This window comes from Mus musculus, chromosome 8, assembly GCF_000001635.26.
Source record: "Mus musculus strain C57BL/6J chromosome 8, GRCm38.p6 C57BL/6J".
In the NCBI taxonomy this organism is placed as follows: Eukaryota; Metazoa; Chordata; class Mammalia; order Rodentia; family Muridae; genus Mus; species Mus musculus.
Window position 1 is genome coordinate 16,266,988 of NC_000074.6, and position 20,621 is coordinate 16,287,608.

At 41.1% G+C, this 20,621-nt stretch overlaps 1 protein-coding gene across 5 annotated transcripts in view; it reads right to left on the minus strand.

The window, feature by feature from the left end:
* Positions 1-20,621, minus strand: part of Csmd1 (CUB and Sushi multiple domains 1) — a 1,642,848-nt gene that overhangs the window by 374,450 nt on the left and 1,247,777 nt on the right. For all 5 annotated transcript variants that reach the window (XM_006508931.4, XM_006508930.4, NM_053171.2 and 2 more), the window contains exon 12: positions 4,535-4,647. In XM_006508931.4, the coding sequence (XP_006508994.1) occupies positions 4,535-4,647 (113 nt within the window). The remainder of the gene's footprint in view (positions 1-4,534; positions 4,648-20,621) is intronic.

The following is a 20,621-nucleotide window of genomic DNA, read 5'->3' on the forward strand; positions in this document are numbered from 1 at the left end:
CACAGAGTCTGCCATCGAAGTGGTCCCAATGGAGTTTGAGTGCAAGATAGGTCCTTGTCTTTCTTCTGTTCTGCTGGCCAGCAGTATCTGCTGTAGGATGATGCATATTTTATTTTAAATGTGTACTATGCATAATCTTTTATATTCCTGTAATAATTTAACAAGAATTCTGGTATTATTAAACTTTAAAATGATTTTACATATAACAAAACTATCTTTAGGATTGCACCTTACTTTTAAAAGTTTCATATAATCGTCTGTTACTTTTTTATGGTGCAGTATCAGCATTTCTTACATATGTAGTTGATTAAATTAGATAGACAGACAGATAGATAGATAGATACATAGACAGGTGAAAGGCTAGAAAGATAATGGATAGATAGATACTACTACCACTAATACAGTGGCACTATAACAATTTTCTAATTCATCCAGTGTGTGTGTGTGTGTGTGTGTGTGTGTGTGTGTGTGTGTGTGTGTCTGATTTTCTCTTTTCTTTTCTTTTCCTTTCTTTTCCTTTCTTTCCTTTCCTTTCCTTTCTTTCCTTTCCTTTCCTTTCCTTTCCTTTCCTTTCCTTTCCTTTCCTTTCCTTTCCTTTCCTTTCCTTTCCTTTCCTTTCCTTTCCTTTCCTTTCCTTTCCTTTTTTCTTCTCTCTTCTCTTCTTTTCTCTTCTCTTCTCTTCTCTTCTCTTCTCTTCTCTTCTCTTCTCTTCTCTTCTCTTCTCTTCTCTTCTCTTCTCTTCTCTTCTCTTCTCTTCTCTTCCCTTCCCTTCCCTTCCCTTCCCTTCCCTTCCCTTCCCTTCCCTTCCCTTCCCTTCCCTTCCCTTCCCTTCCCTTCCCTTCCCTTCCCTTCCCTTCCCTTCTCCTCCCCTCCCCCTCACCTCCCCTTTCTTTCCCTTTCCTTTCTTTCCCTTTCCTTTCTTTTCTTTTCCCTCTAGCTCATGAAGAGTTAATGAGTCTCCCAGCTAGCCAGAAAGAGACAGTTGAGTCAAAGAGAAAAGAGAACAAGTAACTAAATTTTCTTCATTCCACTGCTGCTATCAGCAGGAGTTAATTGCCTAAAGTCATCAGGTTTTTGCCTCCCTACCCTTCTGTTCTATGAAACCCTCAGTGCCTTCCCCAGTACCTGAATGCTGAGCTGGCCCTCAGCACATAGACAGATGATAGCTAGTAAAGAGATAGACACATAGATGGAGAGATGAATATGCAGAAGTTGGTACCCATCCACGCATATCCTGAACACATGCATACTGAGAGATGTCTAGGTAGACAACGTATTTATTCTATTTCTCTGCGTGTGTTGCCGCTGAGTGCCTTCACCTGAAGACTACTCTATGCCCTTGCCCTTAGTCCTTGCCTGTCCTCCTCTGAAGCACTGGTGTTCCAAGTTGATGCTGAGCTCTCCACAGCTCCTCAGTCTTCTTTCTTAGAGACAATCTTTCTCTAATACCCAGTTACTTAAATACAGTATGGGGATCATGAGACAGACAAGAGAGGTGTTTGCAGGAGCAGGAAGGGGAGCACATAGAGGAGACTGTATACCCTCAGCCTGTGAGCCTGGGCTACCAGAGGCCACCAGAGAAGGGCTAGACCCCATGTCCTCCTCTGGGGAAGCTTTAGAAGCTAAGAACATTCACAAGGCCCCTACTCAAAGTTGCATAAAGAGTAATAGTTACACAGAGAGGGGACCCTTCAGTAGAGCTGCCTGAGAATTACTCAGGAAGCTCCAGGGATATAGTTATCATGAGTTATCACCCATACTGCTGTGGGATTTCAGACATACAGCCTCCTTTAAGTCACTTCTGCTTCTGTAAGAAACCCCTCAACTGTACTCTCACAAGTAACCCCAATAAACTCGCTGGTTCATTAGGCTAGCCACGGATGGAAGTTATGGCATGAATGTCTTCTTTGGGTGAGCAGATATTTGTTAACGTTGTTCCAGGAAAAAAATCATACAAGTCCCTCAAAAATCTGAGGATATTCTCAGTGAGTGAGTAACATACAGTAGAAAGGTCAGCACAAGAACTATGGGGAATCCTCTATGATGTCTCTGTCTGAAGTCACTGCAATTATCTTAGGGTATCTTTGAGCCAGTTTTTAAGGTGCAATGATGGGAGTACAGTGTGCTATATATGCTATGCCATGTATGAAGCTTAATGAAGATTCTGGGAAGACCCACAAAGAAATGCAAATAGCATGTGCCTCTGACATCATTCCCTGCTCAATCAGGAAGGTAAGGGTGTAGCAGGGGGACTTTCTCAATTCCTTTTGATGGGGTTATATATTTTATAATAAGACAGAGAAAAGGAGGTGAAGGAAATGTGCTCCAAATTAAAACTAGTAATGTAAATAGCAAGCTGCAGCCAGTGTTTATTTTGTTGGGTTCTTAAAGTCACTTGAGTTTTTATAGCAAACCTACTAAGCAGATGTTGTTGCTAGGATCTCTCCACCTTGTTATTAAAAGGGTGCATGGGAACGGAAAGAACTTCCTAAGTCACACTGTTAAGGGGCAGAACTAGTGCCCAGCATGGCATAGCTTAGACTCTGAGTCTGCTAAAGTCATACAGAATCAACACCTGGAAAATTGAATCCTACCTGAATATCAGTGGTGTGTGATTTCTGATAACTCATGAGCAGCTGAGCGACATAGTGAGTGACTTGTATAGTATCTTCAATTACCAGCTTAGCATAACATCCTAGAATACTCATTTCGTGGGCCTGTGAGACAGCTCAGTGGGTGGAGGTGACTGCTACCAAGCTGATGACCTGTGTTCCACCTCTAGAACTTACATGGTGGGACAAGGGCAACAAGTTCAAGATATCCTCTGACTTCCACACACTTCCTGTGGCATGTGAGTGTACTTAAGCATACGTATGCACACACACACACACACACACACACACACACACTACAGAGAGACCAGATAAATAAATGTAGTAAAAAAAAAGATCAGTTGCTCTAAAATCTGTTTTCTATATTTGCTCAGGGTTCTACATTATCAAAGCCATACTTTTTTTTTAAACCTTTGGAGCTTTTATTTATCAGGCGATAACACATTGTAATGAAGAGTTGAGCTCTTGAAGACTGCCCCTCTTGTTTCCATGACATCTCAAGTGGTATCAACAGACTCTTGATATTGTTAACAGAAGGGTTGACGGGTGAGAGCTAACGGTGATTACAAGTAATATTGCTGAACAAAGAGATAATTCACATCTAATTTGAGAATATTGGAACCCTAACAGTCAGAGGTATACCCTCTAGGTTCCCCTCTGCTTTTTGAGTTCAACCTCATGAGTCTGTCTGCAAACTGAAGGAGCAAGTCTTCTGCAGCCATTCCTCATAAGAAACATCTAGTATCTCCCTGATGCTTGTAGACTCCACCAAAGGATGCATATTATACCTCAGCTGTGAATTCTTGAGTTAGTATACACTGGTGTAGGTGATCCTTAAAGGTCAGATCTAGAAATTTAAAGGGAAGTGGCCTGCAGTTTTCTCTGAAACCAAGGATTACCCTATGAATGGGTTGGGAATTGTAGGTTTGTTTGTTTGTTTTTTAGTGAAAAAAAATCATTATACCCTCAGCTTGTCCCATGATTCATGGTAGGAATATTTCATACTTTATAGCTAAGGATGCCACATTAGGGCACTCCTCCCGTAGGACACGTTCACATTCTGACTACCCCCTCTCACTTGGAAAGAATGGAGTTTTTTCAATACATGCTCACTAATGTGAACTTTTAATATGTATCTTTGGGGTGCTCTTCCTGCCTGAAGTTGTTGGGTCCTTCTGTATTATCTGCTTCGGGGTCTTCACCTATGCATCTTTTCAACACATTTTTAAAACTGGGAAATATTCTTACAGCATGTGTTTGAAAATAAGAGCTATCTGCAAACATACATACTTCTATTGTACCAGATACCTTAAACAAGTGATAAGTGGAGAATTTGCAACAGGAGCAGGTCACTGAGTGCTAACAGGTTAAGAGGCAAGTGGTCAGAAGCTACAGTGCCAGCCACCCCTCTGCCAGGAGAAAGCCACATGAGGTTAGAGTTCAGGAGCCAGTAGCAACACTGCAAGTTGTCCGGTTCACCAGAGCTCTAGCATCTTTCATTATCGATGAAAATAACAGACTTTTCATCTGAAATACATGTGTTGGCTAACAAGTGTCCTCAAAGAAGTAAATAATGACAAAGTAAATACAATGATTATTTTACTTTCAACTTTGAAATATCAGAAAGTAAGGAAAAGTTTGAGGAGTAATGATCACTATGATGTTGCCAAGAGATGTCCACCCCACACTCCATAGCTGAAGTTCATATTTCTTGTTATTTTGCCATGATAATGACATGCCCCGTGCATTCTTGTCCCAGAGACAGGCCATTTAGGTAGAACTCTAAACCAGTAACAGAGCACTAGTCTCATTATGAAGCATGTTCCAACCTGTTTTGTTCATTAACCTCTGTCATGTATAGAATGGTCTAGGTCCACTTTAAAATCTTCCATTGAATCATTATTAAGGTGATTCAGGCTTACCTTGGTACACAGCTTTAAACCCTGGTGAGCCAATGCTGTCATCTGACTGCAGGTGAAGCCACATCTGATTGCTCATGCTCACGATGAGGTCAGGAACACTGGAGCCTGTGAGCCTGCGCACAAGGGAAAGGGTCAGACTTTTACAAAGGACTTTACCTGAGAGGAGGGTCTTACTGCTTGAACAATCAAACCACACACGCACACACACACACACACACCAGGCTCTCAGAACTCTGTAACAGCTTTTCATTTATATAAATATTTATATGTTATCATCACTAGCATTTATTTTGTAGTGACTCAATCATTGTCATTTTTTTCATTAAAAACTAGCTTGAGGGGACTGGAGCTATTGCTTGGTGAGTAAGAGCAGTGATTGCTCTTATATAGGACCCATGTTCAGTTCCCAGTACACACATGGTGTCTCATAACCATCTGTCACTCCAATTCCAGAGGACCTGATGGCCTTGTCTGGCCTCCAATGGCATGGCACATGTGTGGTGCACACATATACACACAGGAAAAACAATCATACACATAAAATAAAGAAGTTCATTGAAAAAAAGTCCATCCCATTTGCTGTAAATCAGAGGCTCCCTAAGTACAAAATGTATAGGGATAAATCCATACAAACCCAAAAGATACAAAGAGAGCCAGCTGTGCTATGTGACAGGAGATGAACCCAGGTGGCCCCCTAGTTTATGGTGTGATACCATCAAAGGCAAACATCTCCAAGGTGAGAAACCCTACACATTCATTATTCCATTTAGTCATCTAGTCTAGAATTATGTACCTTTCATACAAACTCTCTTTAAAGATGTATTAAAGGGTAATCACGCATTATAATGATATTGAAAAGAACAGTGTGTGTGGTTGAAATAGACACAGCAGAGTTCACTGAACATCCAGGTCAAACTTCAAAGCAGTTCCCTCCAAGCATTCAGTGTGCATTGACAAACTGGTCACATCCCCTGCGCTGTCAGCCGGTGAAAAGAAACACCAAATCCATTGACTGAACTCAACATGCCGACAGAATAGCATGTAGAAACAGGAAAAGTGCAGGAAGGAAATCAATTCAACCAAAACAAATGTCCCTAATCAAATGGGAAGCTTTGCTTTCAGCAAAGTGGTTTCGGGAATGTGAACACATGATTTGCGCCATCAATCACAGCATCCGTCTATCAACCCAACATTCTCATTGCAGACGGCCTCGAAAACCTGCGTCTTCAAAGGAAGATGAACGGCGGTCATTACATGCCAAGTAGCTCTGGCTCTGTTACACTCAGGTTGGAGAAAGAGCGGGTCCCGGTGAGCGATGTATGCTTGCTGCACACGTATGTCTGAAGATTTGTCTTTGTGGGAAGATTGCTCTTTTGTGTTTGCTTGTTTGATTGCAAGAGAGATTTGTTTGCTTTTCTGTGCAAGCATTTTGTTGAACTGTAATCAGCCAAACAGTGCATGGATTACAGATCCTAGCTCTAAGACTCCTTAGAAAGAGAGCCAGCCTACAACTTCCCCAAGGGAATCTGCCTCCTGGCCCCTCTTTGCTCTGGTTCCCCCTCTTGCTTTGCCAACACATCTACAGCTGTATCTGCCTTTCTAAGCCTCATGTAAGTGAAATAAGACTTTGTAAAGTACTTTGCTAAATAGACCTGAGGGAAAGGTGCTCGTGAGCTCCTTGCTGTAATGAATTCTACCTAGAATTCATTTGTGTGTATATACAGGGAGAAGGTGATTAATGCTAGTGTTTTTAATTTTTTCCTAATAAAGTAATATGTTAATAAAGTTGTCAGAAATAACATAAAGAGCCCACATGCATTCTTTCCCATCTTTTCTAATGCTTGTATTTTACAGATTTATAAAATGCTGTCTCAGCCTGGATAGATGCCCTACCTCTTATTAAAGGGCTCTCTCTCTCTCTCTCTCTCTCTCTCTCTCTCTCTCTCTCTCTCTCTCTCTCTCTGTGTGTGTGTGTGTTTGTGTGTGTTTTAGCTCTTTACTACACACATGTAGACTTGAGAACCAAGGCTGTAGTAAATAGAGTGAGATTCCCTACAATTCCTCTTCAAAGCCTCTTCACACTGTATGGGGCTCCTCACTGGCAAGCACAAGTCTGTCTCTAGCTCTAAATGCATCCATTATGCTATCACATAAACGAGAGACCACTGTTTGTCTGTTTTTGAATTAGCTTTCTAAACTTGGCTCACTTCCCCAGAGATTAATCACATGATTTATATACCAACAGTCCCTTGCTTCCCATTGCTGAGGGAGACTCCATGGTGAGGGTACATCATGTTCTGCTAACATGCTCAGTTGCTTGGCAGCTGATCCTTAAAGCTGATGTAACTCTGATGCGCAGGTTTTCCCACAGCATAACTCTTCATGTGATCTAATATGAATTTCCAAGCATTCAATTTGTATTTTTTTTTATTTCTGTGTCTACAATTGTGGTTTCTGTCTGCAAGATTACAGAGTGAGCATTCTCTTTTTCCACCCACCAGCAGTGTCTGAGCACACAGGTTCTTGGTTTCACTGATGGGGATTTCATGGAGCCAGTGTGCATATTAGATCCGTTGCAATTTATATAGTGAGCTCACAAGGGCTTTACATATACCTGTGGCTAGTCACTAATAGTGCACAAGGCCTTGTTTTGTTTCCTATACATGTGTTTCAGGTCCTGTAACCCTTTTAATGCACTTGTTGAGTCTCTCTCTCTCTCTCTCTTGCAAATTTAGAAACATTCTTTTGTTTAAAGATTTATTTATGTTTTATTTATGTGGGTACACTGTACCTATCTTTAGACACACCAGAAGAGGGCATCAGATCCCATTAAAGATGGTATTGAGCCACCATGTGGGTGCTGGGATTGAACACAGGACCTCTGGAAGAGCAGTCAGTGCTCTTAACCACTGAGCCATTTCTCCAGGCCCTAGAGACATTATTTGTCTCCTTAATTTTTACTGAGCAAAGGATTTCTAATTGACCAAGTAGTCCTAACCAATCAGAAATTGTCCCTAGGGGAGAAGTTTGCAGATTGAGAGGATATTTCTCATACACATTCCTGTACTGTTGGTCTTTGAAAACTCCCACCTGCCCTATGTTTCCTATTGTGCTTCATGGGGTCTTCATGCAAATCATCATCGTATATCTGCAGCTATTCTTAACCAGTGTCCAAGCTGCTGTGTTTGTGGGGCTGGGAGCTCTAGATACTCCCTTTCCACTTGGTTAGTTTATCTTCATTTGCTTTCTGCTTTCATTCTTTGTGTGGTAATTCCCAAGACTATGAGTATGTGGTGGGAAGATCCTATCTAATTTTAAAGGCATTGCTTTGCATATGAGCAGAAAGAAGAAAGCAAACACACTGCTGTTGTATCCAGAAGCTTGCACGAACGGCCAGGGTTCACTGGCTGGCCACACGTGATTGATCAGAGCTGGTACTCAAATAACTCTTCAGTGCGTGGACAGTCTGCTTTTCTGATCTGTGTCCATAGCAGTTCTTTGCTGTCATCAAACCTCTTTTCCTTTGAGATCATTATATGTTCACCTGCCTACAGTTACTATATCTTTCCCATGAGAAGTCTGAATTTCCATATGGATATTATATGATATAAGATGTCTCATAGATCCCTGATTTTATCAACACAACAGACCCTCCCTCCCATGCCGTAGGAAATCTTTTCCTTTTTTTGCTTTCTCCCCAGGATTTGTTGATGTTCTCAGTGAGAGTTAAGAGTAATGTTTTGCAGGCAGACAGGGAAACAGTTGCTCTACCTTGTGCCCACCTTGTTATGCTTTAAAAGGAATGCATGAGCTCCAAGAACACACAATATTGTTCACTTCGCTCCCAATTCAGTTGACTCCCCAATTTCCTAGAGACAATTGCTGCAGGGTGTCTTGTGTCTTTACCAGCCCAGACACCTGGTACTGGTCTACTCTACTGTCCCTGGAAACCCCAAGGCTTCCCCATTTGACAACATCCCAGAATGAGTGTAAAATGACAACTATTTTTTGTCCCTTCCTTCCATGTACATATGTGTGTGGTATGTGCATATGTGTATATCCATGACTGCATGTTTTAGGCACATATACCCAACTGTATATGTGCATGTGGAGGCCTAAGATTTGCCATTGAGAATTAAACTTCTACTTCGTTCTTTGTTGCAGAGACCTCAATCAAACCCAGCACTTAACAATATGGCTAGTCTTACCTGTCAGCTTGCTCTGGGGATTCCCCTCTCTCTGCCTCCCAAGGCTAGAATTATAGACAGGTCATGAACCAGCCCAGCATTTCTGTGGCTTAGGAGTACCTGACCATCAGTGTTCTCACTGGCACAGCAAGCCCTCTAACAGCTGATGGGTCTCAGCCCATCTTTCCTGGGCTGAGGTCTATGTCACTTTTCTCTGGTTTCCTCTAGTCATGGCCTATAGTATCCGCATACTTTAAGTATTCCTGCTCATTCCTCATTCCCTGCTCTGAGCAGACACTTCCTTCCTTAAGTGAATAGTGAGGAGAGCCAGAAGCTCTTGCTTCTGAGTCTCCTGAATTCTCCTTGCCAGCAGGAATCTTCCAGCTGAGGAGGACAACGCCCTGAAGGATTTCTGACAGTGTCGACCCTCCCCCTCCCAGACCCTACCTCGCCTCCATGGCTATGGCTTGGCGTGAACATAGACCACCTCTTAGCAGACCACTGGGGTCTCTCCTGACTTAGCCCCTTCTCTGGTTACTTCCTTCCCAGGAGTTTAAGTTGTTAAAACCTAATTATCATATAGAAAATCCTCACCTATTGTAAAAAGGCACACTTCCAAGGTAACTACTACTTCAGGCACACCCTGAGGTGCAGGTTTGAACTTCTTTTGTTTGCTCACTGTGCTTTATTTTAATCCAGTCTTACTCTGAATTCACTCAAAATTGACTAGGCAAGCATAATGGCTGTACTTGCTCACACAGCTCACTCAATCAAATGTCAAATCCTGTTCATGTAGCCAGTCCCGTTTTAGAGTTTATTTTAAGCCTCCAAATTATTTGATTGGCATGCATATGAAAAAGGGTTGTAATCATACTTTGTCACAATTAATTCTTTTTAAACTAATTAGATCCATGTTAATTAACTTTTTAAACTTGTTGAAAATTTCAATAATGTAAAGTTGTTAATGTTTCCAAGCTTAAAGTATTTAAAACAGTTTATAACAAAAGAAAATGTCAACGTTGAGTATCTCTTTGAGATTTCTAAACTTAATTTAATTTGATAGGACTTACACACACACACACACACACACACACACACACAGAGTGAGAGAGAGACAGAGACAGAGACAGAGAGAGAGACAGAGACAGAGAGAGAGAATAAAACAAGCCCACAGCCTTCTTGAGCACTCGCAGCTGCTTGGAGGTTTAAGATAGGAATCACTCATTCATTCATTCATTCATTCATTCATTCATTCATTCATTCATATACTTTCACAGTAACTTGAAACTGAAAACGAGTCAGGTGTTAGCTTTACTTGAACACGAACCAGAAGATATAATTTTAACCATTTTTTAAGACAGTTACAGTTTTCACTAAACCAATGGTAGTCGTTCCTGTATCTTCATCCAAGTTAAGAATAAAATCATCCTAATTACACATCACCTCGAGCTAATGTAGACCCCTGAAGCTGCCAGATTCTCAGTGCTTCCCCGTGACTCAGTAGCTGTTCTTTTTGGTGATAAGCAGCAACCCTCTCACCTGGTATCCCACTTCTCTGCTGGAGCATATTTATGTTTGTCCTGATGTTTGACAGTCGTAGTGAAAGGAGTCAAGAAGTTTACACAGCCGTTTATTTCTCCAAGGTTCATCTCTGGACAATAATGAAATTGCTGCTACAGCTGATGCCACAGTCCAAACCTCTTCTCTTTTTCAGGAACCTGCTCTGCTCACTTCCTTCTCTTTGAGAAGTGTTGTACCAGCTTTTTACCTGACTTGAACTCTCAAAAGCAACCCAGAATGTATTTTCATTCATTCATGTCACAGTTTAATAAACAAGAACAAAAACACCCCCACCCCCCCAAAAAAAGTACCATGATGAGTAGAGAAAGGATCATGGTGAATCAGACAAGTGATGGGAGAGGAACAGAAGCACACACACAATAGTGTCTGGATAGTAAAGTAACTCCTCTTGACCTTGACTCAGATGGGGGTGACATAGGCCTGCACCTGTGTTAATATTATGGATTCAGGCACACATTATTCCTGTTCTACTCTCTGCTAGTTTTAAATTCCTCAAAGTTGGGAGAAAATAAAGATCCAATCATGTCACACAACTGTCAAGCCATGAAATTGATGTCATGTAGCATCTGCTTTATATCACACCTGCTTTGCTCCAGCATGTTCCTAGAGGGAAAATGGAGCTAACCTTTAATATGTCAACTTTAATTATAAATTGGGTCATTGGAGAAGGAAGTGCTGCCTCCAAGATAAAAATTGACCCATATCTGAACCACTTAGCAATCCTTACAGTTCTTCATGCACGTCTGGATTATCAACTCTTTGAGAGGTTAGCATGCACCTATGATTTGCGGGGACATTGGCATGCGTTGGGTCTATGCAGTATCAGGTGCAAGTTCCCAGTAATAAATACAAGGTATGTTCTATTTTATCCACAGACAAAGTGGTCAACACAGAGATGAAGAAAAATATCAATACACTCAGGGACATTCTGGTATGAAGGCCTGGTATCATATATAGGCACAGAGTCATCTGGGGCAGGAGATTATTTAGTTGTTCAGCAAATGAAGTAGGAGAACTCTAAGCCGTGCATTCTGGGAGTCTCTATTCACATTCATATATATGGATGCAGATTAGATTCTCAGCATCGACAGGAAAAGAAGTAAGCTATAACTCAGTTTACCTGCTATGAGCACGGGGTCCTCCAACTCAGTATTATTGGTTACATGTGACATGTACCACTACATGGTCTGGGTGCATGAGAAGGAATGAGACTCTCATATGGAAATCAAGCTGACTCTGTAAACTAAACAAGGGGGTGGGCTTAAGAGAATATGTCATATGCAATGCTATAATGCAGAATGATTGTGTGTGTGTGTGTCTGTGTGTACTTTAGAGTCCCGATGTTCCCCAGAGCCATTCTTGTAATGCTGGAGTTGACTTGCTACTTTGATTGACATGAGCTTCTAGCACAAGTGTGACAGACAGATCACTAGGCTGGGATCTGCTCAAGTCAGATGTCATGGAAAGGGATATGAGTTACATCAATCATTTGCCATATTTTCTTTCAGTTCACTAACCCCCAAAACAATGATCACATAAGCAATCTAAAAATATCGAATTCACACCTCTCGATCTCACAGTTCAAAGGGATAAAAAAGTTGATAAAGGCCCCAGTGGATGCCAGCTTCTCATGTTTCCTACTCAGCACAGCCAGGCTAAGGGATGCAGCTGATCAGTCCTCTGGTCTTGATGATCATCTTTATTGCCTCACTCTGTGTGTGTGTGTGTGTGTGTGTGTGTGTGTGTGTGTGTGTGTGTGTGTGTGTATGTGTGTGTGTGTGTGTGTGTGTGTGTGTGTGTGTATGTGTGTGTGTGTGTGTGTGTGTGTGTGTGTGTGTGTGTGTGTGTGTGTGTAAAGACTAGTGGTCAATCACAAGTGTTGTGCCCCAGGAGTCAATCTCCTTGATTTTTGAGGCAGAGTCTCTCACTGGCATTGATCTTGCAAGTTCAAGTAGACTGTCTAAGAAGCAAACCTTACTGATCAACCTGTTTTCAATTCCCCAGCACCAGTTCAAAAGAACATATCATCATACCTGACTTTTCTATATGAGTACTCAAGCTCTAACTTTGGTAGTCACTCTTTCAAAGCAGGCACTTTCCATGTCCCTAATCCTCAAGGCTGCACTTGTATCAGGAAGAACAAGCAAGTTAGATATTGCCATAGCCAGCCTGGCCAGGGAATAATCTATCTGCAGAAGTAAGCCTGACACCTCCTCCATCAGAATCAGGCAAAGGTGAAGGTTCAAGCACTATCAGGGAGATCCCAAAGACTTCCAGTTCTCTACCCCATTGGGTCATTTACAGCATTTGGTCCATTCCCTGAAAAACCACCATTGTGGCATCTTCCAAGCATGGACAGGCAGGAACAGCACAATTAACATTAAAATCATCAGAGCATCAGCCACAATGAGAGGCCAAGCCCAGTGCTGATGCATAAGGTAGACCTGTTAAAATGAAGGACTTAACCAATACGCTGCACATTATAACAAGACAGAAAAGCTCTCCAGGATGCAACCTTGAAACAAGAACATCAGAAAATCACAACCTGAATGGGCAGATATGATCTTCCAACTGCTGAAATGACTCAGAGTTGGGAGCCGGGCCCCAAGGTTTCAAAGCACACATACTTTAATGAAACAATATATGATGATTACAAATTCTCTGTAAATATGAAAAGAGAAGAAATCTTAGCAAGAAAATACAAGCCGTTTACAATAGACTCTGGATGAAAACTGCATCTGAAAATGCATAACAAAACAGAGTAAATATTGCTCACCGGGTATAATTTAGAGGGAGGGGCCACTAGCAAAGTTAAAGGAGACCGAGAACAAAGCACCTTGCACAGAGGCGGAGGTGACAAAGTATGGTCTGGGGCAAAGAAAAAGAAGTTGACAGAGTATTATAACAAGTAACTTTTGATGTGAAATTTATCAGATTTGGTAAGAAACATAAACTATAAATCCCAGAACTGACATGAACTCAATAATGGCAAATCCACTAGAAGACGAATATAATTTATTTTTGAAAACAAAAGAAAGGAAAAACTTTGAGAAAAAGAAAGGACTCATGATGTGAATGATAAGAATTTCCACCTGGGACCTCGTAGGCCAGCCCACTACTAAACTGCCAACCACAGGTGCTATATTCTAGCCCATTCTTCACAACTTAGGGAATCCTATTTAAAAAAAAAAAAAAAAGGAAAATTCTCATGCCAAGGTTTGCCACTACAAATTAAAGGTAGGTAGCCTACTTACCCTACTTGCCCTAGAAATTTTAGGAAATTTTTTTAGAAAGAATGAAGTGGCTGGGATCTTCCAGGTTGAATAAGAACAGGGAGTGTAGTGGGAAGATGGTCATATATAACATGGCCTCATCCCGCATCATGAGTTCTATGAGTCATGTTTAATAATTAAACCAAACATTATATACCAGCTCGTTATCTACAATACTGGTCTGTCAATCTGGTGGACAGATAAAGGGACCTAGGAGGTTAGTGAGGTTTCAATTTCTAGAACTAAGAGAATATAGATATCTGCTCTTTTATACCAATAAGTTTTAGAAATTTGCTACAAAAAACAGGAAGTAAAAATATAGACTATCAGGGCTGGAGAGATGGCACAGCAGTTAAGAACACTAACTGGTCTTTCAGAGGTCTTCAGTTCAATTCCTAGCAACCACACGGTGGCTCACAACCATCTGTAATTGGATTCGGTGCTCTCTTCTGGTGTGTCTGAAGATAGCTACAGGGTATTCATATAAATAAAACAAATAAATCTTAATATATGAATAGTAGGCAAATTACAATGTGGCATAGCCTCATTTTAATGATAACCCCAACTTCAAGTGGTAAGAAACTGAACGTGGTGGTGCTTTCTGAACCCAAGGATTGATGTAGGTTTGAGGCTGTGTGGATTATTTAGGAGAACTTGGCTATGCAAGGGCAGAAATCTTATAGAGTGTGTCCTGTGAGCAAGATGGAATCCAACTGGAAGTCATTAATACAGTGTGGTGGAGAAAATCTCCAAACATACAAAAGTTGATTATCAGTGATCAGAAGTAACAAAGTAAGCAGGTGAGCTGGATGTCAGCAGAGGCCAGCAGAATGGTGACAGAACCAACAGAAGCAGATGAAACAGAGATGCTCCTTATCAAAATGGGTTTTACCCCTCAATCCTATGTAAATTGGCAGAAGTAGGACAGAGTGTGACCAGCATCAGGGACAAAGAGGTGGGGATATTCACATATTCCACCAACATTGCCAAAGCAATGGGAATTATTTAGGAGAGATTTGAGCACATAAACGCAACAGACTTATGAGTATCCTAAGTCCCATGGGATCTCTGAAGTCCTTAAACTCAGCTAGGATGCAGTGGCCATCTGAACAACCTCCTAGCCATTAGAGAATCAGCTTTTAAAGGAGGATGTTCTCTCACTAAAGCCCCGAATCCTGGGTGGCTTCTCTAGAGAACTGCACATGTTATGCCAGAGTCCTAACATTGGTTTGCTAACTCTTCCTGCAAATGGCAGCATGAGTGCAGGCATTGCAGCTCATTTCATAAAGAAGCAAGGGTGGATCAAACACAAGCCCCAGTGAAGACAAAGGAAGGGAGGGAGGATAAAGTCTACTCAACACATATCAATCTAGGTCCAGACATCTTCAACTAAATACTGGGGAAATGAATGCAACAGGATTATAAGGGAAGAATTAGACTATGGACAGGAACTTACTTTCTGGACAAGAGCATGATGGTATGTGTAATCTACTAAGTGAATATGTAAGGAAGGCAACATACCCAGTCATCAGCTAACCACAAAACATGTGAGGGACCTCCATGCTCCAGGGACTGGGATTCTGTACATAGGCAGCACACCACTTGGTTTCAAGTGTCTACCTCAATTCCAGATTTTGTACATTGGACCTAGCTGCTCTCAACCCTATAAGGAAGAGTCCTGCCTCCAAACAGCAAAACATTTTTGGAGAAAAAGAATCTTAACAACAATGAAATTAATGCCATGTGCTTGCTGAATACCTTATGGTGGTTTGAAATGAGAAATATTCCCCATAGGTTCATGTGTGTAAATACTTTTTTTCCCGGTTGGTGGTATTGTTTGGAAAGGTTATAAACCCTAAGAAGATACAACCTTACTGGAAGGAATACTTCCCTGGGATGTAGGCTCTGGGTATCTATAATCTCATTCTGTTTTGTACTTTTGTACTGTTTGTACTTTTTGCTTACTGCATGCAGCTTGCTTCACCTGATGCCATGCCACGTCCTCCCTCTCATGAGGATTATGCTCCTCTAGAACCCTAAACAAAATTAAGTCCTTCCTTGCTTCAGTCACTTTGGTGAAGCCATTTCATCACTGTGAGAGAAAAGTAACCTCTCCTTTATGGTTCTCATGGAGAACTAGATACATGGATGGATGAGAAAGAATGAAAAACCCAAGAACAGAGTCATAATAACATAACCATCAGGTTTCTGACAAAAGCACCAGACAGAATTATCAACAGGAAGACAGGGAGTCTTTTCAAATAGAGAGCAAATCTGACATACAGAAGTCAAGGCTGACTTGAGCTCTTGCATACACATCCTACAAAGATGAGCGTAGATTTGAAAATCGACTTCAAGATATAATGTAAAGCTATCTTCATTTAGAGAGTCACATTCTATCAGGCCAGAGCTAGGGAAAGAGTCCATAGATTTTACCCCAAAGCAGCAGGGCTTCTTGTCCACTCACTGGCCTTCTCAATACCATACCTTTACTCTGCGACAATTCATGAGCAACACAGAAGAAGAAAGGATGGGTGAGAGGGATGAGAGCTTCTATTTTAAAAGGACTCATATCATGAATACACAACGAAATCTCAACTAAAATATATACTCCAATTAGAAAATATGAAAAAGGTATGGTAGGTGCTCTGCAAAAGAAGAAGCATAGAGGTTGAAGAAGCACAAGGTGATCAACATAGTCATATACAAAACCACAGAAATTAAATACCACAGAGACATGACCATGCACCCATTAAGCAGAACAAAAGGAGAGGGTTCCAAAAGCAGATAGAAGTGTAGAAACTGAGATGTTGAACACACCATGTCCTCTGGCAGAGCCATTCTGGTAAACAGCCTGCTGTGTCTCAGAACACTGAGCTAGTGAGTAGCACACAGCCCAGAAATCACACCCATAGATACTTTTTGAAGAGTAACAAAAGTTTATGTTCACACAACACTCCTTAAAGAAACATTCATCATGTCCTTTATAGCCATCAAAACAGGAAACACCCCAGCCATTTGTAAGTGAGTGCATACATCTACATCAGAAGCACATAGCACCAGGGGGAAGGATGCATAGCCCTCCACACACAGTATGATCCTAGAACTATAATTTAGTGACAGCATTTTAGAGATAGTCAGTGGCTATCAGGGGTTAATGTCCAGGAAGGAGTGGAGAAAGAGAGAAACTGAGATGGGATTTGTGGCACCCACATTAAAGCATCCAGGAATGACAATACACACCTGTAAGACAGTGCAGTTGGAAGGGGAGACAAGTGGACCCCTGGAGCTCAACAGCCAGCTAAGCTCTGAGCTTAGTGAGGGACCCTATATCAAAAACTAAGTGGAGAGCAATAGACGAAAATAACTCCAACCTGGCCTCCATGTATATGTGTGCATTCATGCACACACACACATAAACGCACACATGCATGCACACACGTGTGCACACACACACATACACACACACACACACACACACACACACACACACGAACCAGGCAATAATGTGTAAGCATAGCATAGGTTTTAGGGGGTAAGGTTGCCCAACATCCTCTACTCTTTTGACAGATGCAGTCAAAATATACTTAGATGTCAGTAACATCTGAAACCAAACCACGTGATTGTTTTAGGTATGTAGACGATTTCTTGACATCGCCTAAATTTAAGGCTAAGACTAACTAATAAGGGTACCCACCATGAAATCTTTCCTATAAAACACAACTGGACACGCTGATGTGCTACAGGAGGTCTGCCCTGCGTGTGCTGGTAGAACTCCAGCTCTTTGGCAGGAGTTCTGTCTTGGAACTCATATGCTGAGGTTTGGATTGTATGGGCTACAGGTCACAGTGCCTACATGCTAAATGCCTTGGGATTTTAACTATAATTTACAATTTTGAAAAGTGAATAGGCAACATTTAAATTGACAAATTTCTGTCCTTTTTCCTAACAGAACTTGCCTATGCCCTCCATGAGGAAGGGAGACACTTCATGCTCATATCAATGATACCTGATTGGCAGACATGGATTCTGTGCATTTTTTTTCCTTCCTCCCTTCTCACTTCCTTTTTTTTTTTTTTTTTTTTTTTTTTTTAATTTTAGGGATGCTAGGCACTGATCCTGGCCTTGTGCCTTCTGGTCTTGTCCATATCCCTGGTTTTCTTTGAATACAAAGAGAATGAATCCTTTCATCTCAGGCTACTAGGGAGATGTCAATCAGAGTACACCAAGGCAGGAGCTGTATCTGGAATCTGGTTGAAGACAGGGTGATGATTCTCTGGGGATTAACTCATTTCCTTATTATATAATCCATATATCTACCTGTATGGAGGCTGCTACTTGCACACAGCTTTCTTCATCCCCATGGAGGGATGGACATTTAAAACTCTACCTCCTGTCTTGCAGTCCTGAGGACATCCAAGTAACACAATCCTGTTGCCGCCAGCTAGAGCTAGGCCAGGTAAAGCAATATCTCCCCTTGCCAGTTTGCAATTTAATTTTGAGGAAATTGTCAATATATATTCTCAGAAAGAGCTCAGCAGAGATCTGTTAAGTTAGTTATTTGATTTTCTTTTGAGTTTGCCATGCTATACAAATACCCTGAGAAAATCCATCCTTCTTTGGGGACGACTGGGGTGACAGATGAAGTCCTGAACCCTTAAGGATTTTGTTTTGTGTTACAAAGTTCGAGAAAATAAAATCCATGAACAAAAATCTGAAATCTAAAAAAAAAAAAAAAAAAAAAAAACACATTTTGGAGGTGCTGTCTCCCTGTTAGGTTGTTTCCTTTCCTAAATACTTTCCAAGTTCTGAGTAGAAGCCACAGCTCACCTGAGAGAAAGAGCAGTGAAATACGGGCTCCAGTGCACTCAGTATCATCTCAGTATATGAGAAGCTGGAGCCTGTATGGTCCGAAATCCACATCAGAAAGTTGCATGAAGCTGTAGCCTGACCACTATTTGCTGAGTCTCAGTGCATCTGTCATTTGCCCAAATAGATTATAAAGCCTGCACTAAGAATCATACCTAAGGCATACTACTCAAATCGGGTAGGTTACCTGGATTTACCTGTGTATTACAGAAACCAGAAGAGTTCCCAGCATCTCCCTGCCCTTTAACATGGGGCTAGACACTAAGAAAGAGTCTCCAAGGCTCTTCTTCCTCTGCTTCAGCTGATTAAATGCGCTTTGCTCCTGGTTACCTTATGCTTCCCAGAGGACACCTCAGTGTGATTCAGTCGGCCATTTAGATTTTCACTTATAGATCTGAGCTATTATGAAGAGGTCTTAATAACATTTATGTCATCATAACACACAGTTTGCCATTGCTCACTTACCAACAAAAAGCCTTTAAAAATGAGAGTATGAGCTTAGATCCATAATAGCAGCCCATGGGATGTTCTATGGCATTCCCTTAAATATTTTAACTTTTGCATTTATTTAAAAATCATTCTCATGTATATTAGTGGCTTCCTTTTTTAAGAATCAGATGTTATGGTGACAGTAAAGCCATTCCGTGTGTGTGTGTGTGTGTGTGTGTGTGTGTGTGTGTGTGTGTGTGTGTGTGTATAGTATTCATGCAGGGAGACACAGAGGTAAAATGACTTCCCTTAGGGTCACAGAGGCAGGAAGTGTTATCAAGGCAGAAACTCCATCTTCGATTATGAGCCCATGTCTATACACAGTACAAGTGGTTTGCAGATAATGCCATACACTGTAGGATTGCCACTGTTCCTGAGGCCAGTTGGAAGCATGCCACAATACAGATGCCTAGTGTTACGCTAGAGAACTCTGCTTTGTTTTTTCTTTCTTTTCTTTTTTTTTATTAGGTATTTTCCTCGTTTACATTTTCAATGCTATCCCAAAGGTTTTTTCTTTGTAGATTTTTTTAAATGTACATTTCAAATGCTATCCCAAAAGTTCCCTATACCCCCCGTGTCTTGCTTCCCTACCTACCCACTTCCACTTCCTGGCATTACCCTGTACTGGGGCATATAAAGTTTGCAATACCAAGGGGCCTCTCTTCCCAGTGACAGCCAACTAGGCCATCTTCTGCTACATATGCAGCTAGAGACATGACCTCTGGGGGTACTGGTTAGTTCATATTGTTCTTCATCCTATAGGGTTGCAGACCCCTTCAGCTCCTTGAGTGCTTTCTCTACCTTCTCCATTGGGGGCCCTGTGTTCCGTCTTATAGATGACTGTAAGCATCCACTTCTGTATTTGCCAGGCACTGGCATAGCCTCATACGAGACAGCTATACCACGATCTCTTCAGCAAAATCTTGCTGGCATATGCAATAGTGTCTGGGTTTGTTGGTTGATTATAGGATGAATCCCCGGGTGGGGTAGTCTCTGGATAGTCCATCCTTTTGTCTTATCTCCAAACTTTGTCTCTGTAACTCCTTTCATAGGTATTTTGTTCCCTATTCTAAGGAGGAATGAAGTATCCACCCATTGGTCTTCCCTCTTCTTGATTTTCTTGTGTTTTGAAAATTGTATCTTGGGTATACATTTCTCGTGTTTCTGGGCTAATATCTACTTATCAGTGGAGACCTTTGTTTTTAAAGACAAAAAGAAAGAAAGAAAGAAAGAAAGGAAGAAAGAAAGAAAGAAAGAAAGAAAGAAAAAGAAGAAAAAGAAGAAAAAGAGGAAAAGCAAATTTTCATCTGGCAGTTTGGCAACTGTTATAAATATGTAACCAATTTTTAATCATAACTCATATTAATCATATATAATCATAACTCATAAATAATCAATACATAATAATAACTCATATTCATTACACACACTCAGCCTCAGTTCTTTCTTACTCTCTAACATTTAGCCTTTTTCTCTATGTTCTCTTATTCTCTCGTGTACATTTGTTTACATATACACACATTACTGGCTAGATCCAATATATTTTGAGGAACATTATATTGGGTTTTTAATAACCTGAAAGTGTATGACTTTGCTTGATTTTGTACATTCTAAGATTTTCCATTTTCCTGAAGATTTTGTCATTACATTGTCTCTAAAACTGAATACTATTCCATTATGTAAGCACAG